The sequence below is a fragment of the Passer montanus genome, unplaced genomic scaffold (assembly GCF_014805655.1).
Source record: "Passer montanus isolate IOZ18808 unplaced genomic scaffold, ASM1480565v1 scaffold18, whole genome shotgun sequence".
NCBI lineage: Eukaryota > Metazoa > Chordata > Aves > Passeriformes > Passeridae > Passer > Passer montanus.
In genome coordinates this window covers 10,388,998-10,408,331 of record NW_024365381.1, presented here as the reverse complement: position 1 = coordinate 10,408,331, position 19,334 = coordinate 10,388,998, and the positions used below count along the sequence as shown (strand labels likewise).

Below are 19,334 nucleotides of genomic sequence, written 5' to 3'. Positions count from 1 at the left end.
TAAAAAAAAACAGGTTTTATAACTGATGGCATTTAATTTAAAGAATCTTCTCCTTTTGGCTTTTTATTCTTAAGAGGTGACATGAACCAGGATTCACAAGTACAGGAATACTTCTGTGAGAATAGTAAACACTGGGGTTATCAGGGTGAGGTTTACTGTGACTGTCCCTATCTTTTTGTCTTAAAGCCATTTTGATTAATGCTGCTAGAGCCTGTACTGCCCTCCACAGCTTACCTAACTCCCGGACTGCTACTGCAATCAAGCTGTCTTTATTATGGTAAGGAATCAGTATCTCAGCATGATCTCACTCTGAATCACCCCTCACATCACAGCTCTTAATAGACTAGTGACTTGTGTGGATTACTAAGCAATTCCTATAAAAATAATAGTGCTGGGAATATTATAATTTTATCCTATTTTGCTCCAGTTGTGAAAAATAACTGTCTAGAGGACAATTACTCATGGAAAGTGTGTCAACTCATGGTGCCAGAGATGAGCTCACTCTGGAATAGCTCTTCAGCAAATATTGTGCTATTTACTTCCTCGAGATTTGAATCAAACTCTGCAGGCTTTTTGCTGTTAATCAGTACCTATAGCTAGGCAGTTATAATTAAGCAATTGCACAGTGAAACTTGTAGGCATGGCTAAACCATTGTTTTAAGGAAAAGGGAACACAGTCCCAAAATAAATGGGCTGTCTGGATGAGAGCCCTTGGAGTGAAGTCAGCAGGACTGAGCAGTAACTAGAGAAAAGGTAATCCTGCAGGGAAGATCAAAACTACCGACCCCCTGACCACCAAGTTAAAACAGATCCCCAAATGGAATGGGGGGGAAGAAGTGCACATGAGGAATAATTAGCATGAGAAGCAAGAAATATAGCTGGCAAATAAGGGTCTGAGTACTAATTAATGAAAAAGCTATATCAATTGCAAGCAATGAATGCTGATGGTTTTGTTTGCTAAAATGTGCAAGTAGTGTAAAGTTTTGATGGTGGTGAGGCAGACTTTTGTGGGTTGCCCCCTAATTAATTTCCTAGTTTGCACAGAATACAATAAAGAAATAGGAATTTCTCACCTTGATGTGTGAAGTGCTGTCACACACCAACCAGGTGATGAGCCTGTGCTTGGGACAACACAGGATGTTCTTTTAAACCACACCCATTAAATATTTGCAAGTGTAGGTGGCAACTGTCAAAATCACGTCAAGAACATATTATTCATTTCAAGTACAAACTATTGCATTGCTGTTTCCAGTTCAATTTAATTTATTAGCATCCCAAAATCTCTGCTTTCAGTACATACAGAACAACTTAATGGTTTATTGAAGAAATGGAAATTAGTATAAGTAAAAACTTGTCCACTGTTAGAGACAGAATGCAATTATTTTTCTCAAACCATTGACTTTTACTTCGAAATTAAGACGATCTGTTTTCCAATATTGCCTCCATTCATCATGGACTGGAAAGCAGCTTTAAGAAAAATAATGAAATAAGTTAATATTAAGCAGAACAAGCCAAGTAGCTTCTAACAATGAAACCAAAAATGGTAGAAGAAAATGTATTAAGCAGCTCCCCAAAAAGGAGAGATACTACTTTGGACCTAACCATATTTATCCTTAATGATGTACTAAATTAAGAAGGGGATTAAAAAAAAAAAACCACCAAAAAAAACACAAACCAAAACCAAAAAACCTAGCCTGTAATAAACTGCTAAGGGCAGCTTTGCGTAATAATTTAAAAAAAATCTGTAAGCAACTGTTTGACCCTATACAAGTTAAAGATTACATTTGCTGCTTTTGTGATATGTCACACAAACAGGAAAGACAGACAAGGCATGAATGTACAGCTCACAAATGCTGTGGGTCACACAAACGTTTGTGAAAGAAAAGCTTTCTAAATATTGTACAATAGTGGGAGAAGCTGGTACAAAAGAATATGTCTTTGAGTAAACAAAGTATGAAAGTATGATATATATGACTGATATAGCTGACCAAGTTACTTCAACATACATATGTATACCAGTAAGGAGGAATTAACAATGACTAGAATAAATTGATAGTGGGAGAAGCTGGTACAAAAGAATATGTCTTTGAGTAAACAAAGTACGAAAGTATGATATATGACTGATATATCTGACCAAGTTACTTCAAAACACATATGTATACCAGTAAGGAGGAATTAGCAATGACTAGAATAAATTTAAATCTATGAGATTTAGTTATCACTTAATTCCACTAGTTTTCAAACTTGTGGGACTAATGGCTAAAGGGACTAAATCACACTCTTCCCTCTTCCTTAAGGGGACACATTTTCACAACACATCACATGGCTCATGTCACCAGACCCCCTTCATTTTTGTATTTCCTTTGTTACAGATACTTTGAACAGACTACAGAACATTTGGTTCTATTAAAAGAAAATAATTTTTACTTTCTTTAGTAAGATGCTTTGCCCTTTCTTCTGTATATTTTTCTTTTTTTTTTTTTTGTTAGCAAATCCAACAACAACCTCTGTTAGATACTGCGTTTTTAAAGTATAAAGGATTTTTAAAAAGCATTTCCTTACACACAAGTTCAAAGAAAGGGGCAGCACTTTAAACCTCTAAGATCTGGATGATTATTACCAGCTGCTAAGATAGCAGTCTAAGAATAAATTCTCCTCAGTACTAAAACAACAACAACAAAATCTAAATTTATATTAAATTATTTAAAATATACAATAATTCTCTTAAAGACTATTTTAATAATTAGTGAAAAAATCATTATAACAATTTTTGATAAAATACAAAAATCTAAATTGACAAAGGAAACAAAGGAGGTAGTTAACCTCTAATGTCATTGCATATAATCAGGCCATTACTCTTCAGAAATGATGTGAATATCTTACCACCAATGTTTGCTAAGCCTTCTACCACGGTCTCTCTGACCTGTCAATGCAAACAAATCCTTTCAGTTTTCCTCAAACAAGAGCAGCATTCCACATTTCTTAGAAACATGCCAAGAAACTGCCACAGAAACCACCAAAATCTAAAGACTTCTCTTGCTACAATGGACAGGGCTCTGTTTGGACCAGATTCTTTCTTCAAGAGAGATGTGAACATTTTCTGATAAATTTGCAGGTGGGTTAACTCTTCAATCAGATTCCTGCCCCTACCAAAACTGAATGTCTTGGTATTTTCCCAGGAAGATTACTGATCACTTGAAGAAGCAAAAACTAATTCAGACAGACCTCACAGGGAAGGCACAGTTAAGCATATACCCATTACAAAGTAATAAATGGTGATTATAAAGCTTGAAGTAAAATTTCCAACAAGAGCCTCAAAAGCATTCAGGACACTTAACTCATCAGGTAATTGAAAGTAAGTATTTTTGAGAGTCTGAATCTTTAAGTAAAAAAGCACTTGCACCCTATGGTGAAATAAAGAATAATAAACCGTTAAAACATGTAATCAGAGAAGTCAGTCACACTACGGTCAGACCATTCTCAGCAAGTACCTTTTAAAACAGCACTACCTAATAAGCTTTCAGTTATACTTACACTTTTTTTAAAAGGTCTGTTCAATCCTTACTGAGGCACAGTAAGAGAGCCAGAGACAAAGAAATTAGTCCTCTTGTAGTAGGAGACAGTATCAAAGGCCATAGATTAAACCTACAAGTTCTCACCTTCAGTTTACCCTCCTGGATCCACTGGCAGAGCTGTAATACACTAGCTTCTTGTTTGTCCATGTAGTTCAACACCAAGAATCTTTCCCTGTGAAAGAAAAGAATGAGCTTCGGTTTAAGAAACTTCGATCAATGTCCTTGAAAATCTTTAAAATCAGAAAACAGCCTTGTTGAAACGGAAGGGTTATGAGCACAAAAGAAATGTAGCTCAGGGCCTTGCCAGTTTGTTGTGACAATTCCTGCAGTGGGAGCTGGACAGGAACATCAGTCTTAGGAAATTTTCTTCAAGTATCAGAGAAAAGAGTAATAAAAATCAATAGTTAAAGTAGTATCATCAGAATAAGCAAATATCCATAAAATGTGAGCAAACTCCCATTATTTGTTGCCTTTTATTTTTTCTTTTTTTCAGAGGAGAATAATTAGTGGGTAGGGAGAATAATTAGTGAACCTGCAACCAGATAGTGAGAATAACTTAACTTCCAGGTTCCCCACAATTCTGCATATCCTGCTGTCACGGCCTTCCATAGCAATTGAGAAATTGAAATTATCATAAACAATTACAATTACTTGTAGGGATATACTGACTAAATTCTCCACTGCATTCTACTATGCATGGTATATTTCAATAATTATATTCATTTTTTAGAAGGGCAGACAACAGTAACAAGGACAAGGAAAGATTTTACTTAGAAGAGATCAATTGATTTGCACAGAAATCAAGTCTCCCAAATGTCCTGCAATGCAATGACTGAAAAATCTAAGACTCTCCTCCTAATCTTTGCCTTAGCTCCATCTGAACCCTAAGGGGAAATTTAGCAATTCCCAGAGTCAGAACATAATAAAAATGTTCTACCCATATATATCTGTCACACCTACAGTTCCATTAACTAATAAACCCCCAAATACTAAAAATGTAATTTCAATAAAATCAGCATCAGCTACATCCTTATGCCCGAACTACAACATTTTGAGAGAAGGCACTTTGCAAAACATCTGAGAACAGAACTATGGCAACACCTTCCCTTGTACTAAAGAATTGTCAGGGATTAAAGGACTGAATCAAGCAACCTCAAACAAAATGTAACAACTGACATCTATGACTCTATATAAAAACATCCTTTCCCATTTTTTTATGCTGATAAAGACAAATATAAGGGAAAGGATCTACTGATACAACAATTCTATTTGCCTTTTTAGGCATGGCAACATTCTATTCCAATTACAAGTAGCTACTGCAGGTTGCAAAATACAAACACCATATGAACAATCTACCTGGAACCTGGTCACAAGTTCTGGAGGAGACATGTACCTTGTGATGTTCCTTTCTTTCTGTATTTTTTCTATGTCAGGAGGCAGTGGAGGGGGATAAGGCACATCTTTGTTATACTGAGAAATCTGTCCACACAGGATGATATGGCTGTTCTGATTCATCTGTTTGGGACAACAAAGTGAGAAAAATGGCATTCCTTGGCCTCAGAAACTAAATTTTTCAGATGCAATAGATGTTATTGCAAAATTTTCACTAGCCACATTTCCTATAAGAGTGGGAGAATTGCATGCAGCCCCATTCAATCTCTATAAGAGTGGGAGAATTGCATGCAGTCCCATTCAATCTATGACATTAAAACAGGTAAAAATGCAAGGCAGTAGTGGGAAAATAACTGCTATACAGCCTTGTGTAATTTTAAAAGGCACTAAATAGAAGGAATATAGGAAGTTGTTATCTTAATGTGGGCCCCCAGAATCAGCACCTGAAGTCAAAAGCTGTGGAAGTATTAAAGCTGTGTTGTATTACAGGCTGGACTCCAGTATGAATTAATTGAAAGCTGGACATTGGACAATGACTAGAATAAACTTGGCAGCTGGAATAATCACCTGACTTATAACTGTATCACTGATGTCTCCACCAACATTGTCAAAGTAAACATCCACACCACCTGGGCAGAGTTCACGTAGCTGTTTTGCCACATCCCCCTTCTTGTAATTGATAGCAGCATCAAATCCCATTTCTTGGACCAAAATGGAGCACTTTTCATCTGTGCCAGCAATCCCCACCACTCTAGAGCAGCCCTCCAGACGGCCAATCTGCAGGCACACAGTTAAAAAAAACCAAACAAATCGACCAAAAACCCCAAAGACAAATTAGATAATTCATATGCACAAAAGTAGCAGTGGAAGAAAAGGGGTCCTAAGGGGTGTTACAGGTATTCCCATCCCACTAAACCCCAGGCAGCAAACAATCCCATCTTATATGGCACAACTGCTTTTTGTCACTCCCTCCTCACAACTACGCACGGGGCAGGTACAATCAAAATTTGCCATCTTTTCAAACCCACTGACTGCAGAAGACTATGTTTGTGGAATCAACAATGACTGCCAGTACTGGAGAACCAAATACAGTAGAAAACTGCCATCTGCCGAGTACCATAACTAATAAAAGGAAACAAAAATTAGACAATAATTTCTTTAAATACAACCTTCATAGATTTGCTCATGCATTATTTCTTCATAGCTTCTCTTTATTAGGTCTAAAGTTTGCTTAACATCGATTTTTTTATATATATATATATATCTATACATATACATACACAGAGAGAGAGAGAGAGAGATATTTTTGTTGATATGCACATACACTCTCCAAACAGGTTCCACAAAGCAGAGGAGGATAAAAGGACTGCAAATCTCAAAATACAAAAGATGTCATGGAACACAGCACAAAGGGTCTACCACATTACTGTTTTCCAAGAGAGAAAAAAAATTAAAGTTTCCAGTCAACATAGTGCTGGGATGGCAGGCTACCATATAAATGTATAATAAATACATGTATATACACACCATCTATTTTACTTGTGCTAGCAACAAGTAATCACCACCATCTGTGTTCTCCTCTCCCTATTTCATGAAACTTGAGTTTCATATGTCAAGTCTTTCACAGTGAGAGTGTGTGCTAAATCTGTGAAACTGGCTGTTCCCACGGGATTATAACTGCTCACGTTTACGAAGATTTTATCTGTATATTTAATAACCAGCATGTTTCAGAAGACAAAACTTGCTAACAGAGTATGTTTGCATGCCCTGAGCCTGCACCCACCTGACCGGCCAAAGAGCCGCAGGCACCGGCCGCTCCGCTCACCACCATGGTCTGGTTTGCACCCGCGGCCACGTGTCCCTTCTCCCTGATTCCCAACAGGGCTGTCAGTCCCGTGATGCCAGCTGCACCCAGAAAGTAGGAAAGGCGTCCATTTACAAGCTGTGGTGCCAACTAGGGAACAGAAAGTAGGTAGGAGGTCATTTGTTTCTAAGGTGAGGTTTTGCTCTTTGATTGCCTGAGGGTAAAAAACTAGTACAGGATATTTATGAGGCAAGGTAAAACTGGTAGGGATGGGCTATCTCTAGCTCTATTCTAAAAACAAGTCTGTACAAAAATGTTATGTCTCTGTGGTTTTAGAAAAAGTTTTTAAACAAAGTAACCCACAAAAACTTAAATTATGGAAGTGTTTAAAAGCAGTTGGGAGATAAGTTTCCAACAATGGTGAACTATCCCTATGCTAACATAAAAGGATAACAATGCACCGTTTTATCAAATATGGTATTTGCAGATCAGTAACAGAGTCCCAAAGGAAGGAGTTTATTGGAAAGTAGAAATTCTCAAACTACAATAATTTTCTGTCATGAGAGAAAAATCAACACAATAGCCCTAATGCACTGCATTCTCTCCACTTTTAATATTGAATACCCTTTGTTATGTGAATGTAAAACCTGAGGTAAAAGCTTTTACTAACATAAGTTAGAAAAATAAATTAGATATACCTGAAGTCTTGCATGTCTTACACTCTCATGAACAAGAAGATCTATTAGAATTAAAATAATTAAGAGAATTATTTATTGGAGCAGCTTCAGGGATTTTTATTTTTTAACAACTATTAAAATAATACTGGCCTGTCTATTAACCAGCAAAATTGTTACAAAAAAAAATTAATATAAATCTTGGCAACTATGAGTTGATCTGCCCTTTGAGAACTGATTGCTTCAATAGGTAATATTCCTTTTGCTCAAAAAAATAGTGTCATTAGCAGCTATTTAGGGAACAAAGAGGTTTGGGAGGAGGGAAAAAAAGGGTTTAGGAAAAAACCAGTCACAACCTGGGCTTTACATTTCTATTACCTTTTGTAGAGAGTCTCCATCAAGAATTGCTGCTGTCTGCCAGGGCCAAGTGAAGGAGGTGACGAAGTCTCCTTTAGTGAGGTTATGGTGCTGGCTCTCCTCCACTACCCCGATGCCCCCACCATCAGCAACTTCAGAGAGCTGCCAGGGCTGCAGGTAATCCGAGCCCGTGTCCTCATTCATTCGGCAGCGCTGGAACACAAGGCTTTAATGAAAGGCTCTGGTGGAACACAACTTGTCTATCAGTTCAAGTTGAGTGGGGGATGAAGATGGGTTTAGAACTTCAAACACAAAGGGCTACTCAAAAATCTCACAATAAGCTCCAAATATTCATAATCTTTTCTTAGATCCCTCTTTCCCCTTGTTTGCTCAGTACAAAAGGAGGATGGACCAACCTGATCTCCTCCAGCAGTGTTACCAAAGCCAACACATCTACAGTTGGCTCAAAGGCACCAGCACAACTGACAATGACTGGTTTGGGTATGATGAGAACCCTACAAATGCCATTCCTCAACTGAAGGAATCCTAGAAATGCAGGATTGAAGAAGAATGCCCACGAGTCATTCAGTCTATGCCTGTGCACTGAAGAGCAGTCAAATATATGTAGACTATCCCTGACAAAGATCTGTTTAATGAAACATCTTGAAATGGCATGTTGTTTCTTTGCAGTTTCCCATGTAGCTACAGCCAGTATTTCAAAATTCTTCAACTTTTCCTTAATTCTGTAGCTAAATGTACTTTTTTGAAATCTAGACTGGTTTTTTTTTCTACTATCACCATCTATGGAGAGGAATAAATGATCAGAATTCTCTTTATAGCAAACTTTTACAGACTGTATCTGTCTGGTTCTTCTTCTAACTTCACTTCCATTTCAACCCACAATTCTCTCAAACACATGATTTCTGTAATTTTGCATGACTGGAAAAAAGAGAACAGAAAAAAGGCCAAGTTCAGAAAAAACTGATACAAACAAATCTGTGACTGGCTTACAGTCTCTTCCTGGTCCAGTAAAGTCATATTCCTATATAAATACCCCAAGCATATTAATGCCAAATTCCTTCCCAATATAACTCCATCAGAATGAATACAATTACTATGTCACACCAGATATTTATTTGTTCTGTAATTGGTAACTTTGGTGTTAAACATCATGACAGGTACAGAGTTGAAGGTACTTAAAAGAACAATTTCTGGCTTAGAGCTAAGTCCATCACCTACCATGTAGGGGTCCACTGAGAGATAGAGAGTTTTAACACGCACTTGTCCCGCCTGGACTGTATCTGCTATCGTACTTCGCTCCAGTCGGAAGTTTTCAGCCACCGGCACTCCATTCTTACCTACAGTTATATTAGAATTAAACAAATAAATGAATCAATATAGAACTTTCCCTAATCAATAGGGTAAGGCCTTTTTTTAAGGTAGTCCTTTTTAGAATAAATTAGGTTATATATTTACTCAGGTGTAAAACTACAACCAACTACTCTCACCTTTTTGCCTCTCCTGACTCAAGTGAGACTGAGGGAATACAGACTGCGGGAATACAGACTGCAGCCTCTGCACATGCACATTCTGCAAGAGCATCCCTTCACAGAGACTTCCTTACATTAAGCCTCCCCAAAAACATCCAAAAAATTGTGGCAAGTGCCCCAGAACTGGAGGCTTCATCCTCAGGTTAGTACCACATGCAGCAGATCAATCAGACAACTGGAACCAGCAGCACGGAGACAGCCAGACAGCCTTGCCTATTTTAGGTCAGAGTGACTGCACAGCTAGAGCAGGCTCCTGCTGTACCATCTGAAAAACTTAACTGAAGGTCACACTATAGTTCTTAACACTTAAAACTATCTTAGCATTAAGCAGCATACAATACTCCCTCCAAAACTTAATGTCTTCTACACCAGATTTATGAACTCACTCCTCAAAATACTGTGCTGATCCATGACAAGGCAAATGTGTAAACAAGAGAGTAAACAAAACCTCAACAGTGTAAACTTAAAAACCAAACCCTCTGAAATATGAGAGGAGCAAAAGAGTCAATATTTACTGCAAGGAAACAAAAATTAATAGTAACAAAATATTTTAGACATCTCTTACCCAATGTAAAAAGAATAAATGTGAGAACTAAAAAGTCATGTGCCCTAATCTTTCTTCACTTTTAGCCCCTACACTTAAAGAGTTTTCTCTTATATTACATGTTAACCCTTTTTTCTCAAGCAACAGTTTAGAAATCTGCAGACTAAACAAATGCAGTTTGAATATATGTTATCTGTTTAGCAGAAATTTATATTAATACAGTTTACATTTATTAATAAATGCAGACAAAATTATTACAAATACATTTATATTAATGGGAATTGATAATTTTATATATAAATAAATGTAGTTTAAATAAACTTTATTGCTGCATACAATATCAAGATGTATAAATGTTAATATCTCAAATTAGTGTCTGTTTCTACCCTCACCATTCTGGAGCATTAGGCAATCAGAACAAACACATTGCTTTTTTAGTGGAGAGAAATACATACCAGGCCGTGAATTCAGCACTACTCTTTGTATAATCATCTCTGCTTTGGCAGCAACTTCACACTGGATTTCTACAAAAGAAAATGTTGTTTGAAGGCCTGAAACATAAATTTCCTTGAAAAAAGAATATGAGGCAAAGTACTCAGTAATTTGGAAACTGGGGATGAAATACAGACCTCCCCAACTTCAGCATCCATGCCCAAGGAAGATATAAATAATCATATAAACCAACCTCAAGCATAAAATAAACAAACATGAATAAGGAGTTTCCCTGTTTATCTTATTAAAGCCCTGATTTATACAATGTCACAGTAGCACCTGCTGGAAAGAAAGAAAACTGTAATGCACCGTGCTCCTTGTGGGACCATCACCAGCCCCTACGAGGCAGAAGGAAAGGTGTCTGATCAGCTTTCCCGTGCTGACTGAGAACACCCTGCTCCCCCCAACAGACACAGAGGCAGCTTTGCACACAAAGTCAGGTGCCACTCAATAAAAGGCAGGCAGGCACACCAGAATAGCAGTCTGCAGGTACAAAAAGATATTGTTGTGTAAGATGTTTTGTAAGAAAAAGCAATTCTTTCTATTAGCAGTGCCCAGAGATGAGAAAGAATGAGATCATCACTCAATCTGTTCTACAGAAAGATTTCTCCCTGAATTTCAACAGTTTTAAAAGAGGATTGCAAATCTGTGATTTTGCACCTGTGAGACCCAAAGTTATTACGAGGAAGTTACCCTGATTTAACAGGAGAAAAACATGATCTCACATGCTTTCAGATCTAAAAAAAATAAAAATGTGACTACTATTTTCAGCCAAGAGCCATAAACAACCTCCATACGAACAAAGGACATTCAGGAATGAAACATGATATCTAACATCTTTGTCATAGTGTTTATTTTGCTGATAAAAACAGCAAATTGGAGCAAATCTAAAAGACGAGCCTAGAAACAGTAAATCATCACCATTTATCCAACATCTTTGTTCTTTGAACATTGCAAAATACAGAACCTTCTGTCTGAACTGCTACAGGTTCAGAACATAACAGCAACCACAAATCATCAAGAACTATAGTCTGGAATGCTGAAAAACAGTTAAAAAATTAATAGGAGAAAAGGTGCACATCCCTGTCCATCCCTCCCCTCTAAAACACACAGCAGACTCAAAACACAAGTATCTTGTTAAAGAAACAGATCAAGCTTTAACATTTTATTGTATATGCACTTGAAAAGCTTCTTATTTGGGAAAAGTTAGTAAAAAGTGAATTTCTTTCCAGTATTTCAACATCTAAGGATGCTACAAGGAATGAATTTCAAATGTGTCTTTACAGCATCACATAATGCTGAAAAACAAGTAGCCTGCAGAGTTCTTTGGACAGAACAGTGTAGAACAGCTTACAACAGAAGTAAAAAACCCCACACTTTGATGAAATTACTACTTACTGTTCATAAACAAAAATAAGCATTGAAAATTAAGGACTTAACAACTGAAAAGTGAAATAGAAATCCATCTTTATACCCACACAGCTGATACAACCTCCAGAACATAAATAACTTAAAACCCTAACGGGAAGGATGGCCTAAGAGAAAGTTTGGCTGATGTTAAGTTCAGCTCTGTGCTCAGCTATAGACTTCCTCTGTGATCATGGGAACATGCCTGTGTATTTATTTTACAGAATATTTTTCAGAACAAAACTAAAATTTTTCCTGTTAACATCTGCCCAACAAAATTACATTCAAGTAGTACAACTGTTATTCCCAGAGCAATTGATTTAGCATGTGAGAATTTCTGCTAATACAAGGAGCATTTCATAAACTGTCAGATGTGTCCAGTGCAGTTTACAAGGACAAGCCCACTCTAGCAAATGATTTGCACACATTTGCAACTCAGCTGAAGTTTATAACCACTAATCAAACTGCTCTGTGCAGAAATAATGACTTACGAAGGTAGTGAATATAAACCAACAGCACCTGACATCAAATCTGGGCACATCACTATATATCACCTTGATATATACTATCCCTACTCATGGCTGAGGGTTTCAGGCTGTGTTTTAAACCACACAGAGCAGGCAGAATTGCTGTACAGCTCATGCCCTACAGAGCAGTCCACTGTCAAAACTGCTGACTCCATTTTTGTTAGCCTGAAACTAAATATGTGTATTATGCAAACAAAAAACCCCAATATGAACAAGAGAGGATGAAGATAATTTTTATTGTGACTAACATACTCCTGAAATATCTGCTTTCTACAATTATACACAGGGAAAAAACCCAGTTATATAAAGAAAAAAAAATCCAAGATATTAACATACTAAAAGGAAGACAAAGCAATACAGAGCAGCATAGATAGATGTGAGTAGAAAAATTATTCAATGTAAGTTTAGACTACTTCTTTGAATTGCTGACATTTTAAAGGAACAAAAGCACTGTTTATTTCCCAGTTTGTTTTCACAGCTTTTGTTTGAGGAGCCTGTGTACTGATTCAATTTGAAGATCTTCCAAACACTGTGAGTGGGTGGACAAAAAGTGAAACTGGCAACTGAATTGTCACTAATTCTGTGACAGCTGCCACAGCAAATACAACACTGCAGATGGACATTTACTTCTAAATAGGACTGCACTTACAGTGGAAGTCAGCAACACCATTACACAAGCAAATGGTCCCAGTAACACCATAACACAACAAGAATCAAACTTTCCTCACATTGCAAACAATATGGAAGTGACTAAAGAAAATAAGTAGAGGCACCATCTTTTAGCATTGTACAGTGAGGAAAGCTTTTGGAAAAAGAGAACAAATTTTCTTTAAACAGTCAAATAAAGGGGATTTGTATCCTATACACAATTCTTTTTAATGCCAGAGTGTTTTTGACTCATTTAATGCCAGAGTGTTTTTGACTATTTTTTAAAAAGACAACACAACTATTATTTTTTAGCTTTTCCAAACAAAACCAATCTGAGTTGGTTTTACTCTTTAAATCAAATAGAGTAAAAATCCCAAGTTTTAATATCATCATGCTATGCCAGTCACCTGATCCACCCCATGAGTACATCAGAAGCATTAAGCAGCACAACACCAGCATCTTCAGGGGAGTCTCAAGCAGGTTTTAGCCCAGTTTTACCTCTGTCTCCCCTTGCCTTTCTTTCCCCACTGTTTCAGAGACATGTGACAACTCCTTTTAAAAAGTTAAATAAATTCCTCAGTGTTAAAATGCTCCAGTTTGTTTGCCCTGGGCTTGGTTCCCAGAACTTCTTGTTTCTGTGACTGCCCATAAGGCAGTTTTCAGCTGCCTATACTCTTGCCAAAACAAGTCACCTGCTCCAAGCCATTAAAGCCCACGCCAGATGGAGTCTAGTTAAAAAGCAAAAGAAGAACAGGTAGTCCTGCATCAGGCCCAGGCAGCAAGGAGGAAAGCAGGCAATCCAAACAGAGAAAAAGATTTGGAAGTCTTCTAAAACTGTGATGTCAAAATGGCTGGAGCAAGGATTCTCAATGGAAACTCAAGGGAAGAAATTTCAAGAATTACTCTGAATGAGGAACATGCAGGAAGAAAAGATGGGAAGAACTGGGACTAGGAATCAGTAAGAACAGAGAAACATGACAAGAATAGCAATTTAATGGCCAGTAAAGCAGAGAAGAGCCAAACAGAATGGGCAGAGAGAACTAAAGAAAGTCGTAACAATGAATGAGACAACCAAGGTGGGAGGTGGGAATGATTAGTGACAAAAACAGGAAGAGACAACTGTAACTGACAAGGTGAGGTAAATGGAAAAGCAAACATAATGGATTAAGCACCAAAGTTTCTTCCAGCTCCACTAAGGAGCTCTTACATTACAAATTAACATTTGATGAATGTTAATTAATGGCAAGGCAGAATCAATACTGACTGGAAAATACATGCCATAAAAAGCTAAATATTTTCATGAACTGAACCAATAAATTTAGATTTCCTAATGTTCCATGGCTTATCACTGAATTCTCTGATGAGAAGTCTCTCCCATAGTGTTTTCTTCATGTGGATTTTCTGACATGCTCTAAATTGAGGGCAGGCTCCAATCTTTCCTCCAAGGAAGCAGCAGATGAAAAAGAAAAACAATAGTAGTAGGATCTTAATCCAGCCATCTCTTTTTTTATACCCCCCAAAAGCTTAATATCTTTCAGCTTTTTATCAGATTTCACTGACCTACAAATCAAAAGTTCCAGTAAGCAAACTCATTAATATCTACCTACAACAGGACTGTATAAACCTTACTTTTTCAGATTCAGGTGCCAAAAAAAAAAATCTAAAAGCTTTTAGGTACCACATCTTGAACTTTTTTTTTTCCTCACTAAGTAGTTGCACTGCATTAGAGTTGCAGAAAACTGTTTAAAATACCGTATCTGTATATCTTCTATACACAGAAGGCCTATTTCTTCTTGTCAGAATTTCACATAAGGAATGCAGATTGCTCCCAGGATGGCAGGAGCATCACCCGATGGGTTTTTTGGGAAGCCTATAATGCAGTTTGCAGGCTCCCAGGTGAGAGCCGTCTCAGAGAGCCCAGTGACTATCCGGGTTCCCAGGTGTGCCCAAAGCCCAGGTCAGAAAGCAGCGCTGCCAAAGGTGGAAGGGCCCTTGGAGAGAGCCTTGCAGAGGAGTCATTACCACTTTCGGAAGGCGCAGACACAGCAGCCCAGGAGAGAGAACCCAGAGGCAGCGCAGGGGCTCAGTCCCACAGGCTGCTCCGGGGCTGCGGTGGGCTCCGCTCCTCTCCTCAGGAACGCCGCACCGCCCCGGGACGCGCTCTGATCAGGGGCTCAGCACAGCTCGATTCCAGCTCGCGTTCCGGGGACCGGGCAATGCCAGCAGCCTCTTCCGCACCTGTGCCCCCACCTGCCCCGCAGCGAGGAGGTGCTAATCCCTGAGGACACGACTCCTGGGCAGGAGAGTACGAGCTCTACCAAGCACCGGCGCCCCAGGCCGAACCGCAGCTCGCCCCTCAGAGCCCGCAGCCCCGCTCACCTTGAGCCGCCCCGAGTGCCCCAGAGACCGCCCGGCCCAGCCCGGCCCGGCCCGGCCCCGCGCGCACGCGCGCCGCCCTTAAACAGGGAAACGCCGGGGAGACCCACCCTTAAAGCGGCGATGGCCCGAGCCCGCCCGTGGCGGTGTGAGGGGCCGTGGCGGGATGTCCCCTGGATCGCATGGGCACACACAATCATTAAGGCTGGAAAAGGCCTCTCAGAACATCGAGACCAACCTTTCACTGGACACCCTGTCTGCTAGACAGGACACTAAGTGCCACACAGAGTTCATTGAACGTCTCCACGGAATGCAAGTTCACCCTTTCCCCAAGCAGCCAGATTCTAGTTAATGCTTAACAAACCATTCAGTGAAGAAATTCTTCATCATGTCCAACCTGAACCTCTTCTGGCATAGCTTGAGGCCATGTCCTCTTGACCTGCTGCTGGGAGCCTGGGGAAAGAGACCAATCCTCAAGTGGCTACAATCTCCTTCCAGGAATTGTAGAGAGCAATAAGGTTCTCCCACCCACCCACCAAGTCTTCTTTTCCTCAGGATAAACTCCCCCAGCCACTCATCACACCTGTGCTCCAGACCCTTCACCACCTCCATTGCCTTTCTCTGGATCTGCTCCAGCACCTCAATGTTTTTTTTGTTGTGATGGGCCCAAAACTGGGCACAGGACTCAAGGTGCGGTCTTGCCAGTGCTGAGTGCAGGGGGGCAATCCCTGCCCTGCTCCTGCTGGCCATACTGTTGCTACCACATGTTGGTACATGCCAGGATGCCATTGGCCTCCCTGGCCAGCTGGGCACACTCTGGCTGATGTTCCTTCTGCTGTCAACCAGCACCCCCAGGTCCTTTTCCTCCAGGCAGCTCTCCAGTCACTCTTCCCCAGGCCTCTAGCGCTGCATGGAGTTGCTGTAATGCAAGTGCAGGATCTGGCACTTGCCCTTGTTAAACTGAGGTACTGGAGAAGGCATTCACAGTTTATGAGGGCACAGTTCCTTTGTGTAACACTGGGACATGTTTGCTCCTTGCATGTTCCAGTGGATGAGATTTTGTTCATTGCTGCGACACAGAGTTGTTTGATAGCTGTTCCTAAAATTCCACTGGAGTTGCTGTTGTGTGCAATATAATGTATTTACTATATATGTGCTATGTCTGTGCTTGAATACAGATGAAGATGTTTTGTTCCTTAAAAAACCTGTTGCAGCAAGACCCAGAGCTTTCCTGCGATGAGGCTTAGGTCCTGGTACTGCCTGACATGATTACTCTGTGTACTCATCCTACGTTGTAGTGATTTACTGTGCTGTAAGGACAGACAGGTCTGTAAAGTAGCCACTGAGTCGGTGGCAATTACTGTGGAGCCTGAAGTGACTGCTTCAGCCTGGAGAAACTCTTCCCGACTGATGATGCTGATGGCTTTGTACTCTGCCTCTCACACAAAGGCAGGCAAAAACTTTCTGTTGTAGCTTGACCCATAGCACTGTAATATGGGTTTAAATGAATGATTTATATTTGTTCCACCATAATATACAAAACTTTGCATTTCACATTAGTTGAAATAACTCAAATAATCATTGGAACTGGAACAGTCTAGAGGCAGAAAAATGAAGTATGTTAATAAGAGGATTTGTACTTCCATATTTTTTTCCCCAGTGTGTATCGTCTCACCTCATTATAGGTGCACTGTTTGAGGGTGTAATGCACTGAAAGCAAGTCATCAGGGTTGAAATCATCTTCAGAGTTTCAAATGGGCACATCTTGTGAGTAGGAGGCCTGTGTTCAAAAGAATGAGCACTGACTTGCCTCCTACTTGTGCAAGAAAAGAGCAGCACAATTACAAAAATAATTATTTTAGAAAACAATGTCACAGGTCACTACACAAGCAAATAGGAAAATATTATGAAATGTTTTACTGGAGAACTTCCATGTTCATTTAGAAGCTGTGCATCTCAATGACTAATAATAATTGAAAGGAAAGTAGGGAAAGACAAAAATATGTTGTATATTGGCACATGTACATATTTTTTTACACCTCTACTATAGAGTATAATGGCAATACAACTTCTGGTGTTTGATAAAAGTACAAAAAAACCCCAAGACCCTTAACCCATGAAAACACGAAACAGTATTTCAAAATCTCTGTAGAACTCCATTTTCTCTTGCCTGGCCTGGCACAGGGTGGCTGTGTTTCCTCTACAAACAAGGTTATCCTGGAGACAGTTGCAGCAATCATCTGTAGTTTGCTGTTTAACCTTTATGGTCATGCACACACACACACACACACACATCTCTTCTTGTCTCTTTTGTTAAGTACTTGTTAAGTGAAGCTATTGTAAAATAAACTTTGGTGTGAATTTAAAGTGCAAAAGCTATTCTGCACTGACTTGGCTTGTGAATACTTCTACTCTAAAAATGCTTTTTTGGGGTTTGGCTTGATTCACCTCAGACTGAACTAAGCTGCACAAAGTCACCCCATATGTGATATAATACCATCTATGCAAGCTGGCATTGTGGAATAGTTGTTACAGAAGAGATATTAACGGCTGCTACCACTTATAAACAAGTCTAAATGAACACTGATGTGATAATTTTAAAGTCAGTAAGAGATGGAGCAGAGATGAAATGGAGGATGTGTTTGAGCTGAAGATGGTTGTGGTCATGGACAGAAAATCGCTGCTGCCTACCCAAATAGGGAATGTCTTCCAGGGGAGCCTTACATCACTGAACAGATCCTCAAGGTATCCTCTGACCAACTTCAGGCAAATTTGAGCAAGCAAAAATATTTCTTAACCACATGGTGAGATAAAAATATTCCCATTTGATCCTTTTTGAACAAAGAGGGGAGGAAAAAGGCTCATGGATAGAAAGTCATTGGCTCCCAAAATCATGTGTAAGCTTGGATAAAGTGTAAAAGTGAAACAGCTGGCTTGTTAAGAGTGGTTAAAATCATATTGCCATCAATTTCAGTGAAGCCAAAACTGATAGTTAAAATACAGCTCAAAAATCAAAGTCTGGAGGCTTTCTTCTTTTTTCCCCCTTCTTTAAGATTAACTGACTGTGTCTAACTGACTCCAAACCACCTGTTTGTTCATGTTTACCTGCTCTTAATATAGAAGCAACAAACTTACATATTCTGCCTACACTGTGAGGCTTAGATGTTTTTAAAGTACAAAATAATCTAAATTCCAGGAGTTTCTGGGCTCGTGGGTCATATTTATGAGTGTATGCCATCATAATTCTCCTTTTACACATTGCCATGTTCATGGTTTGCTCATTCTTGGCAGATATGTGCCTTTTCTTTATTAATTTTAATTAATGTCACCATAATAAGTAGTCTTTAAATCTCTCTAGATGAATAATGCAGATGTTGCTTATGTAACTGAAGTGCAGGTGTGTTTTGGCTGTAAAAATTCCCTGGGGTGTGCATGAGCTCAAAACGACAGCAGATTCTTTAGCCTGTGTGTTTAGAGAGCAAAGTGGTCTATGAGATCTCTCAAGGAACATCCTTCATGGAATCTGTGAATAGAAATACTCAGCAAAATTTAAATCTTTATTTTTGATGTAATATGTCTCTTATATGGTAGGAAAGTATGTCATCTGCTGGGGGAAAGAATTTTTCTAAGGGTACAGAAAGTTAGAGAAACATTTTTAATCTATTCTTCAGAGAAGTGAGGTATCTTGAGAAAAGGTGTGTTTCTCCACTGATAAAGAGACCTTGTGGAAGAACTCTGTTGAACTCTATGTTCTTGGGTAATAAAACCAGTTCACTTATCCTATGAATTCTAAAGCAACATTTCAGGCTGCAGCAAGAAAACTTATTGCAAAGTCATCTCTGGTAGATTTGGTGGTTCTGGTTTTCTAAACTATCAGTTTACTAGACTTCAGTTAAGTTTCTCGCCCTTGTTGCTGAGCCAGGAGACCAGACAATGAGAAACCTCCCCTGGTCACTCGATGCAACGTCAGCCAACAGCATGAGGTGCT

General features: G+C 39.2%; 1 protein-coding gene across 2 annotated transcripts; it reads right to left on the bottom strand.

Annotated features, from left to right (window-relative positions):
- Positions 1–1,234: 1,234 nt before the first annotated feature.
- Positions 1,235–15,405, bottom strand: PTGR2 (prostaglandin reductase 2). 2 transcript variants are annotated; one of them, XM_039705395.1, is made up of 10 exons: positions 15,350–15,405; positions 10,352–10,420; positions 9,042–9,160; positions 7,824–8,015; positions 6,751–6,921; positions 5,535–5,744; positions 4,969–5,090; positions 3,660–3,747; positions 2,884–2,923; positions 1,235–1,467 (listed from the first exon to the last, which is right to left on the bottom strand). In XM_039705395.1, the coding sequence occupies exons 2-10, from the start codon at positions 10,386–10,388 to the stop codon at positions 1,403–1,405; spliced, it is 1,044 nt and encodes a 347-aa protein (XP_039561329.1). In that variant the 5' UTR covers positions 10,389–10,420; positions 15,350–15,405; the 3' UTR covers positions 1,235–1,402. The 2 variants fall into 2 exon arrangements, with proteins under 2 accessions (XP_039561329.1, XP_039561330.1); XM_039705396.1 differs by lacking the exon at positions 15,350–15,405 and adding an exon at positions 14,993–15,202.
- Between the last annotated feature and the right edge of the window lie 3,929 nt (positions 15,406–19,334).